The 11,346-nt window shown below is 32.6% G+C and overlaps 1 protein-coding gene across 1 annotated transcript in view; it reads right to left on the reverse strand.

The window, feature by feature from the left end:
- LOC148836014 (protocadherin-9-like) overlaps positions 1 to 11,132 on the reverse strand; it is a 283,860-nt gene extending 272,728 nt beyond the window's left edge. Inside the window, exon 1 of the mRNA XM_088913132.1 lies at positions 11,025 to 11,132. Coding sequence (XP_088769258.1) covers positions 11,025 to 11,132 — 108 coding nt within the window. The remainder of the gene's footprint in view (positions 1 to 11,024) is intronic.
- Positions 11,133 to 11,346: the final 214 nt, after the last annotated feature.

An 11,346-nucleotide genomic window follows, 5' to 3' on the forward strand; every position in this document is an offset into this window, starting at 1 on the left:
ATGTTACATTTTAAATTTAAATTTCAAGGCATTTGTATTTTGTGCTTTAAAATGGTAATTCCACAGCAGATGGAGACTGCATTTCTGAAATGTTATTTCCTTGCCCATCAGAGCCATAAAAACACAAACAGCAAACTATGGGAAATTGTTGTGCCATTCACACTCAGGCTAATGAGAACTGCATGAAAATGTCTGAACTAATATCAGTTGAGTTCTTGAAAGCATTCACAAAATCTCCTGCTGCTCTTTTATTATCCCCCACAGAGAATGCATATTCCTCAGCAACAAGGACTTTATGTGATAGCAACATATACAGAAGAGGCATGGGTCCCCTATTCACAAAAAAAAACATTTTCTCATTATCTCGGTTTTCTTCAGAACATGCTCCAAAATGCTGACGGAATCATTTTCTGTCAAAAAATTAATACTCTTGAATATATTTATGAATTGTATACATTTTATAAATTAAAAATGTCAAGGAAGAGGAAACCTTTGGTAAATACTTACGAGCCATTAAATGTATTATGGTGTATTATGTTTATAGCTAAAATTCCAGTTTAAAGATAAATAAGTCAAAATGATAAGTCAAAATAATTAAAATAACCTTGAATTATTTAAAACCATTTGCCCACATAACATTATATTGAAAGAAGGATGGAGTTTTGGGTGACACAGTGGGTCAGTGGTTAGCATTGCTGCAGGGGACCTGGGTTCAATTTCACACCTAGGGTGCTACCTCAGTGGAGTTTGTATGTTTGCACAGCTTTTAACCTAGTGCTCCAGTTTCCTTCCACATTCCACAGACATATTGGTAAGCTAATTAGCTTCTGGGAAAAATGACCCTGGTGTGAGTGTGTGCGTCTTTGTGTCTGTGTGTATCCTGCGGTGTACTGACGTCTGGTCAGGGTTGTTTTCTATCTTGCATCCATTGCTTACCGGATAGGCTCCAGCTCCCAGGTGACCCTGAATTGGATGTGGTTAGAAAATGGAGAAGATGGAGGTTCATACTAATGCCACAGAGAAACACAATAATTATTCAGAAGTACAAATGAAAAATGCCTGAGCAGTTATTGAGTACACAAGAAGATTTGCATAATACATCAGTGAAGAGTTACTTTTTTTTCCCAACAGGAGATACTTTGAGGATAGCTAAAGTAATCCATGGCTAGTCAATGGAAACATATCAATCTCATCACAAAAACCTAACAAATGAAGTCAAATAAAATAAACAATGGGAACACCCTAGAACCATGGCAACAATCCAAATTATATTTCACTAACATAAAAATAAGTATGACTGCCAAAGATTGCTGAACCCTTTAACATTCAAATTCAGGCACTGTGCTGATTCTTAATCTAAACCAACTTGAGCAACGCACATGAATTCAATGATGAGGTGCCCTCAGGCACAACATGGAAAGTACTAGTGCACAAACAAAAAATAAAGACATACTGTAGTGCTTACACTGGATATTGAAAATGTGTCATGTGATATCTCCTTTTGGTACCTTGTTTTTCTGCATCCGGTCCAAAAACAAAAGTCTTGCTCTAAGAATGTTCCTATGCTAAAGACAGATGAAACAATTATTAATTTGTGGATGAAAATTTGACATCTGTCAATACAAATTGAATGTTAAAATGCCAAAAGAGTGCATAAAAACAGAAATTTTCCCTGAAATTAAATCCAATGGCACATCTTATAATGTTAATTAATATAAGTCATATTGTATTGAGCCTGGAATTAAAAATATTCATATAACTACTTATATTCAAGACTTTAAAAAAAGTATTGATCAAAACCAGAATTATAATTATGGACAATTATCATGTCTGTTTCATACTGTATGTTTTTCCCCAAAGACATGCAGATCTCAAAGACATGAAAATAAATAATGCTACAGCATATCCCATACTCCAATCACAGAAAGTAGGCTACAGTTAAATAAAAGATAAATACTTTAGATAGAGTAAATATTCAGAAATTTATCTTCTTAAGCTACCTCTTATCAAAATGAACAGATCAAGCTTTCAAATCCACTTCTAATACTTCATAAATCAATATAAATTACAAACACAATACATAGACAGTATAGTACAGTATGTCAGCCAAGAAGATATTTTTAAGGATGTCAAAGAAAAAAAAATCATTTTCTGTTTATTTTTAAGATTTATTCACACAAGGTACTGTATATAGTACTCAGCAAACTGATATTATGTAACTTTTAAATTTAAACACTGATGTTAGACATAAGTTCTCCTTACAAATTTGCCTTATGCCTGGAAGAGGGTACAGATTGCATGGAGCATATGGAAACAAAGATTTCTCCATAAGCAACATACAGTATAGATTACAACATATTTTACGAGAATCTTAAAACAAAACAATAGCAAACAGTAAAAGAGCCCTCTAAATACTTATAGATACTTTTAGGTACCAAGTTTAAAAATTATATACAGTATGATGATGTGTACTCAACCTTTTCCACGGAATATGTTTAATTTGATACAACAGTCACAGTCAATAAAATTATTAAATAAATTATGTACTTTACATAAAAATATAATTGTGTCTAAAATTTATGTTTTTCCAGTCAGAAATCTTAAGTATGTCTAAATTTCATATAATATTTATTGTACAGTAAATACAAGAAAGCACATTACTTTCAGAATATGGTTAAGCTTCTGCGTGTCTCCTTTTCAAATGTTAGCTCTTCTATGGACAGAATTAATACATCTACTGATGCTCTTAGGCACATCATCAGTGAGGTTCCTTGATTCTTTGGTTGTTTTGGGTCTTTCAACGTCATACACCCTGCCCCAGGTGACCCAGCTGAGGCTGATCAGCCTAGGTGCCACTAAACTAATCCCCATGGATCTACTCTCTTAACCAGATCCATCTTGAGGTTCTTCTGCTGCTTTGTTTTTTTTTTCCGGATGTCTTTTCTCCTCCTCTCTCTCACAATGCCCAGTGCACTTACGGTTCTAAACAGTGATTGAGCTACCTCTGTATCCAACTGGCATTCACCTTGCTGTCCAGCCCTTGCTGCGATAGTCCCTCATTCTTAGTGAGTTTCCTCCAAAGGCCTCCTCCAAACAATCTTCCTGAGGTTACAGTGAGCTCCAGTAAGATAACCTGTTTGGTGATCTCTAAGACCAGCATAATATCTGGTCTCAAGGTTGTGGGTACAGAGTGCTGGGGAAATCTAAGCTGTCAGCATTCACTTTACTTACAGTATTTATTCTATTACACTTTCGATTACACTTATTTATTCTGTTACACTAACAGCTTCCTTGATATCCACTAATTTTCTATAGATTCAACGTTATAAAATGTCTTCTGAAAATCTAAATATATCTATCACCTGTCACATGCCTTTTTTATCCATTATCCATGTATCCTACCTTTTCAAACTCATGCTGACTATCCTGCTTATTACTATAACAAGGTTGTATAATTTAGTTTTAATTATTGTTATTATTGTTATTGATCTAGCATTTTTACAGTTCTATCACCCGCTTATGGATTGACATAAAATTATCAATTTTTCAGCAATATTTTTTCAGTAGCAATCATTCCTGTCTTAAGTGACTCCTGGAAGAGTTTTATTAACAGTCCATACAGTATACTGTATACAGTATCATGTCTAATAATAGCATTTGTTCTCAACTTTGTTTTACTCAACTTATTTTGTCTTTTTCATTTTATAAACATTAACTTCTAAACCTTCTCAAATAGACTACTGTAAAGTTTGGTATATGTGATATTTGACCGGAAGAGAATGCAGTATTCTATATAGGGTTTGACTTGAGCATTATATAAACAGATCATAATGTCACTGAATTTCTATTAAATTATTTTTTAAATACTGTATATAATAATGTCACTTTTAAGATGCATTTTAAGGTGGATCCAGGGTGTTCTTCAAAAACAATAAGTAATTTTTGTTTTGTTTTGTTTTACTGAGCAATGACCAAAACATGTGAATGCATGCGACTATTATATATTAGTTGCAGAGTAGTTCTACTTTTTAATTAACTCTACCATGCTGTTTGTGTCTATGGTTTGGACATGTTTACTTGTTTTTTAAATGTGAAGTAATTCATAAAACTATTATTAATATCATTCATATTAAACTGCAATTGTCCAAGTATTGAACTTTGGCATACTCCTCCATGTCATTCCCTCCAATACAGAAACACTCTAGACAAGTACATTCTGTTTTCTATTTCTAACCAATCCTATAACCACATACTGTACATACTCTAGGTAATAATTTTACTTTCATATTGCACTTCATCAAAAGTTTTTTGGAAGCCTAAGTAACACCAGAATCACTCTATTTCAGATTGATCTTATTCTATATGACCGACCCTGATATACTGTTGCAATTCAAATATTCATATAGTTAGGCTCTTAATATCTGAAACATTTTTACATAATATGGAAGTCAGACTAACTTCTGATAGTCTTAAATTACAAGTGCTCAATCCTAACAGTTTAATTAACAAAAAAGTACCACATCTGCTATTTTCTAGTCTTCTAAAAACTCCCCTGTTGTTAATCATGTCTTTTTTAGGGGATAATGGTTTACATGTTTTTTCCCTATTTGCTGGACCACCCTGGATTTTTTTTTGCCTGGGACCAGGGAGTTACTATTTTAAACTTCTGTGTTCTATAATAAAATCGAGAAATCAAGGTGCACAGTCTGTGTGAGGTAATTTCTCTTATATGAAATATAATTCATTATATTTATTTAAAAGCTGTCATTCTCCAAATGAAATTAATAATATGACATCAAAATATTTTTATTCTAACCTCATCTTTAACTATTATTTTACTAAAATAATACAGAATAACTATAAAATGATGTTTTGTATTTCTGACAATATTTCCTTCTAGACAGTTTTTTTTCATGGTAGAATACATTTTGAAAATATCGACATGGCACATGTGTATGAACAATTATTCCATATTCAACATAGTTTACAGTATGTATTTGTGTATTGTACTGTATATACATTCTACGTGTCCTGGAAAAAATGATCTATTATTATTAATACAAAAAATGTAGACTTTTTTAAGGAACTGAAGGTTATAGTTGGGGTCAATTTTATCTTTCTTATCTCATGTTGCCACATGAGTTTAAAGCTTGATTTTGGGGAAATTATGGTAATTACAAATAACACAATTAGTAATCACACTAACATGTATGAACAGTTAGAACTGATTATTTAGTTGAATAAATATGCCCTACTGCTATCAGTTTTAAAGAGAGTTAGAAAGAAAAACTTTAGTCTCATGGTTTATCATGTCTCCACACTCCCAGAAGGAACTAGGCCTTTAATTATATACTTCTGCAACACTTTATGTGATATACTGTAGATGCTAGTGGAATACAAATAAAGCTATATTTTCAGACACAGTTAAAATATTACCACCAGAAAACAAAACATTTGCACTTTAATTAGCTACTTTATACAGCATTTTCCAGCTTTTCTTTCAATACAATTAAAATAGAGTTTAAAGCAGAATGTGAAAAATACATAAAGTAAGAGAATGTAACAATGATAATGTCTGGGTTGATCAATTTTGAATGTTAAAAAAAATAAAAGGAGCTGTCCCCACCACAAGGGGGGAACTAATCATTTGTACAATAAAAAACATTTCACTAGTGCATTAGGGTTCCAAGCAAGAGAAGGCATAATTATTATCCTAGGGGTATCAGGGGACTTTTGCCCACGTCTGTCGGAAAGGAAAGTGCCTCCTGTCAGCAAGAGACATTGTCTAGAAATTCTATTTAGCTCCCCCAGGGCCCTAATAGCTGTGACCCTAGAGTTGACACAGATATCTGAAACACCTTGGTCTTCCTTATTCTGACAAAGAAAGAATAAAAGGTCTTAAACAGATTTTATCACAATGCTTTGTTTAAAATTGTTCTCTGATTCCCATGAACATAAGCAAATATTGAAATAAAAAATAATTTTATACTTAAAAGAATAGTAAATTGAGATGATTTGTGTGTAAGATTTTAATAAAATTTGGTATTTATAATTTTTTTAAAAAGATGGCTTATTGCCTCTCTTACGCTTCCATCCCTTCCATTGGAAATACTTTTTTGTGTGGTACTTTGTATTCATTCATACAACTGAATTAATCTGCAATTCCAAAGGGGACTACTACGAAGCACTGTGGTGGCACAGTTCTACTGATATGGAAATGGTCACATAGAGATTTCCCTTCATCAAAAGCACCAGTATGGAAAGCTTTGGTCCTGTGAATTGTGTTTTCCTTTAATGCAATTTCTATGAGAGACAAAGATTTTATGACTAAAGCATTTGGCAGGCAATGCCAGTACCAAGAAATATTCTACTACATCCATCTAAACCTGTAAATAGAATGCATTTTTTCCTTGTCTACAGGAGTTCAGTTGTCCTAGGCTGCCAGCAAACATTAAGATGAAAGGAAAGCATAATTCAATGGAGTGTGAATACTGTAAATATGCAATGACATATTTTAAGTGTCCCCGTAACAAACTGATGGAAGGTGGTAGAAGGTGGAATCACTTCCTTGATGATCAATTAATGATTGCACATTTTTGTGCACCTGGTGCTACATACCTTCTTAATAGAGAAGGTAGAACTAAGAATGCACTTTCTTTTTCACACAGATATATTGGATGTTGGCTGATTTTATGATAAATAATGATAAAGTAGAATTTGTATGTGTTATTTATGAAATATTGTTAGTTTAATCTACTTTTAGGACTTCGTGATAACTATTTGAAGGTCAAACATGTTTAAATATGGTAAACCATATCATTTTAAGGGGATGTACTTATTTTTTCACCACACTGTACTTAAATGGCATATTGTGTATCATTTCATTCAGGTAACTGCTGAATATGTTACAAACAACAAGAGATTATACAAAGTCTACACAGCAATGATTAAAACATTTTGGAAATAATGTTAAGGGCTCAGTTATTTGTAATATGATTTATAAATACTTGTAAACTGAGCAGTGGTTGGAAAAGTGTCTAACAATTTCATTAACCAAACATGTATACACTTAAATTCACTGATTATAAGCTAATGCATGTTTTTGTTATTATTTTCCACAGCATTAATGTCACAGTTTAGGATGATGTGATTTTACTATTTCTCCTGTATTTTAGGATGTGTCATTACAATGATATGACCTGGAAAATTATGTAGATTTTCAGAACTACACAACAAATTACAGTATTGTTTTTTATATTAACATGTACTGTTTTTGTACTGGCAAAAGCAAACATGAGATATTTGGAGACATACAGAAATACAGTATTAATATTTTAGAAAAAGGGGAATTCAAATGTTTCTCTTTGTTGAGTTCATTCACCAAACATCCAAAACAGCTATTACTTAGAAAATAAAGTTTTATTGTCCTCAGGCATCATGATACATACTATTTGTGCTTGTATTTTCACTAAAGTTGCCACATGTGAGACAGCTGTATTCAGAAGTGAGTTAAAATTAACATCTTAAGTGTTTTTATTTTACAAAGAAAAACTTTTCATTTTTTGAGACTAATCAGTATGTGCATGATCTGGAAGAAAATAGTTAATAATTAGTTAGTTGAATAACTTTAAAACAAAGAGGCCCATGTTCATATTCTACATTGTGTTTCAGGGATGAATGTAACAAGCTTTAGCTTTTTACACATTTTGATGTCCTGGTATCATAAAAAGCGTATACTGTAGAAAGCTGCCCAAAATGTAACTATGTTACAACAGAATTAATGTCAAGTTGAATATGTAGTTTTTATTAGTGATGTCTGTGGTATTTTTAACATACGCTTTTCATTTTATTGTAGCAAGTACAAAGTATTATACCTAGGTACTGTAGAATGCATTAGTAATAGATGGTATAAAGTAAAATAATAATATCTATATATTTTAGTCATTTCTTTGTTGTTGCATTGAAAACATGTATTTGGTAAGAAGGACCAAGTTATTTAATAAACATTATAATTGCTGTTTATCATGCCTTGAAAATTATGAGCATTTAGTGACACAATGCCTTTTGTGAGACAGCTAGTCATATAAAATTGGAGGAATAGCAGTATTATTCCAAAAAAATGACAATGTTTCTTGAAATTATCCGTGATAGAAGGTTTCAAACCACATAGAAGACCCTAAACATTTCATCGGTCTGTCTACTGTTAAGAGTAGTGTTTCTGCAAAACAGAATACTACCATTTGCTTGTGGAATATTTCATATTAACTGACATACAATAGACTGGATACCTTTCAATGAGTTTGAATCCATTTTCATATTTTTCCAAGATCTGACCAAGTAATCATATTCTAGTACTTTTTAGCCCAATAAACTAAATATTCGGTCACATAATTCTACTGATACGGAAATGGACATCTCCAGATGTGAAAGCCTATTGATAGTCAGTCTGCATTTTAGCCAGTAGCACAAGACACCTCTTCAATTGTATACTCTGGGTGCCTGGGGAGAAGAATTATCGAACACTAACAGAATAAAACATCTGTCTGATAACTAAATAGGCTAAGTCTGGATGATACTACTGTCCTGAAGTGACCAATAATGAGACTTATTTCCCAGGGGACTTGTGGTTGTACTACTGTGAAGACATGCATTTGTCTTCTACAACATTAAATTCCATCTGGGATTGAGGGCAAATAACACTTTTTTCTTTAAATTTAACAATTTACCCAACAAAGATTGTACAATGAACAGAAAGTATTTATTTATTAGATTCCATACCCCAAATGAGAATTCTCTTTACATAAAGTGAGTCTCTTTACATTACGTAAGTCTTAATAGATAAAATAATCATAATAAAAAATAATGTACTTATATATTGTTGATATAAATTTGATTCTTTTGGCTACATGAAGGAATTTGTTTTGGACACAGTATATCAATACACATACTGTATGTCATTACTTTGTGAATCTGTGAATGAAGATACCAATAATCATCTAGTTTATAGCAGGAAAAAAATATAAATATGAACATGAATGATAAACCCTTCACAGTATCCAACACATAATCTCAAAATACCACCAATGCATTACTAGGCCATACTTTGGCAGGTAATAAAACAGGATGCTACTTTATGTGTAATCTAAACTGGAGACTCTCGTAATGAGAAAAGGAAAGCATTAATACATAGCTATGGAATCTGTCTGATTTCAAACAAGCAGTGGCAGTTATACTGCATAGCGGCATATATAATTGAAGCTTTTAATTGGTGTCAGTGTATTTCAATAATCATCAGCAAATAATGCATTTCAGTATACTGTACCTATAACCCTTTTATGCATTATGACTTTGGAGAAAGTTGGGTGGAGCAGTGTTTGAACTCTAGCCTTTTAATTGAAACTGTTCCTTACTGCAGAAATGTAGAAGCATGACTAATGCAACTTGAAATATGCAGTGTCCAGTGAATCCTTATTGGATAACCAGGAGGATTAAAATATACTAGGAAGGTAACTACAAGACACACAGAACTTATTACATCTTAGGCAAGCGTATTTGTGATGTCCCAACTGTGTGGGCAGCCAGATTTGGAACTAATTCTAAAATGCAAACCTGTAACATATTTACCTGTTGTCCAAATAGTTAGTTAAGCTTATTGGCTCATAAATTAGACTCTTTAGTTATCACTGTGTTATGTGATACAGTACGTGTACTGTTTTTCCAATTATTTAATTTTTGAAATGTAATCACTTGTGTAAGAGTCTATTTTTGCTAAATCGCATGAAAATAAAAAAAATAACAACTATTATTTTTTTCTAAAATGTTTCAAACCTGATTACACATTTTCTCAAAGCAACACTATCAGTCCAGAAGATAATTAATGAGATAATGACATTTTTACCATATAAAGAAAAAATACAGGTTTTGGCTCAAGATTTGAATTAATTCTGAAACTTAAAGTATGCATTCACTAATATTACCATCCAGCCATTTTATAACTTATCCAAAGCAAGGTGAGATACACCCTAAATGGGATGCCGGTCCTTCACAGCACACACACAGACACAAACAAGTACAGATTCACACCAGGGTCAATTTTCCCAGAAGACAAGTTTCCTACCAGTATGTATTTGAACTAGGGGAGGAATCCAGAGCTCCCAGAGGAAACCCATGCAAACATGGACAGAACATAAAAACTCCATGCAGAAAACACCTTGTAACTGACCCCAGGGAACCAGTGATACAAGACACCAATGCCAACCATTGTGTCACCAGCTTCCCCTAATATTAGTACTTGATATAAAAACACAAAATACGAACTGCATAGGCTGACATCTAGATTTATGTTAAAGCTTTGAATTAATCAAGTGTCAGTGACATTCATTAAGTAGCAGACCAAATGTAATAGCACATAGAGATTGTATTCAGAAACAGAAAAAAAATGTTTTGAAACATACAGTATTGTTTGTTCAACTACTGTAGCTATTTACTGGTTAGAATGGAGGAAATGTTTGTGAGGTTAGCTAATCCTCCTTGGAGTTTTTAGATTGGAAGTCTTAAATATTAGAAAATGAGAATGAGAACCTAAAAAAGAGAGGAAAGGTGTATTTAAATGGATATGAAATGAAATGGACAAAGAAGAAATTGTGGTTTAAGAAAAACGCTGTGAAACTAATCTCTTGAAGTCCACATAATGCATTTCATGATACCCATACTATTGTTTTGAAACAAAGCAAAAATAATACATTTTAATGTAAACTGATTCAAAAGCAAGTCTTTTGTTAGCATGGAAATATAATACAATAATATACTTGGAGGCCATTTGTTCTTACTCTAAAAAGGTATATTTTGTTCCTTCTGATATTGTTATGATAATGTAATTATGAAAGATAGGATACAAATAACTTATGAAGCAAAACAATTCTACTTTCTTTGTGTGCAAGAAACTAAAATAAAAACACATTCTCACTAAATTAGATGCCGTTAAAACAATGAACATCTAGAGAAACTGGACCATTAGTACTCACTAAGGGTGTGCATGGGGTCCAGTATTCAGGATTCAGTTCAGCCCGGGATCGAAGGTCCAGATATTCGGGATTCAGTTCAGTTCGGGCTCGGGGTAATGTTCCCTTCATAGAAAAGTCAAGAAAACTCTGTTAACCTTTTATGTTGTTTTTTTATACATCAGGTGGGATGAGGTTGCTTCTGAAGAAATGATGTCAGGCTAAGTCGAGCCTGTTCAATAAGAAGCTTGGAAAGGAAATGAGTTGTGTTTAGCATTAAAAGCATCTAACTCTTCATTGTGAGTTTATATGTTGTCTCTCCTAAACCTAAGAAATCATCTTTAAT

Source organism: Atractosteus spatula, chromosome 4 (genome assembly GCF_055471065.1).
Source record: "Atractosteus spatula isolate fAtrSpa1 chromosome 4, fAtrSpa1.hap1, whole genome shotgun sequence".
In the NCBI taxonomy this organism is placed as follows: Eukaryota; Metazoa; Chordata; class Actinopteri; order Semionotiformes; family Lepisosteidae; genus Atractosteus; species Atractosteus spatula.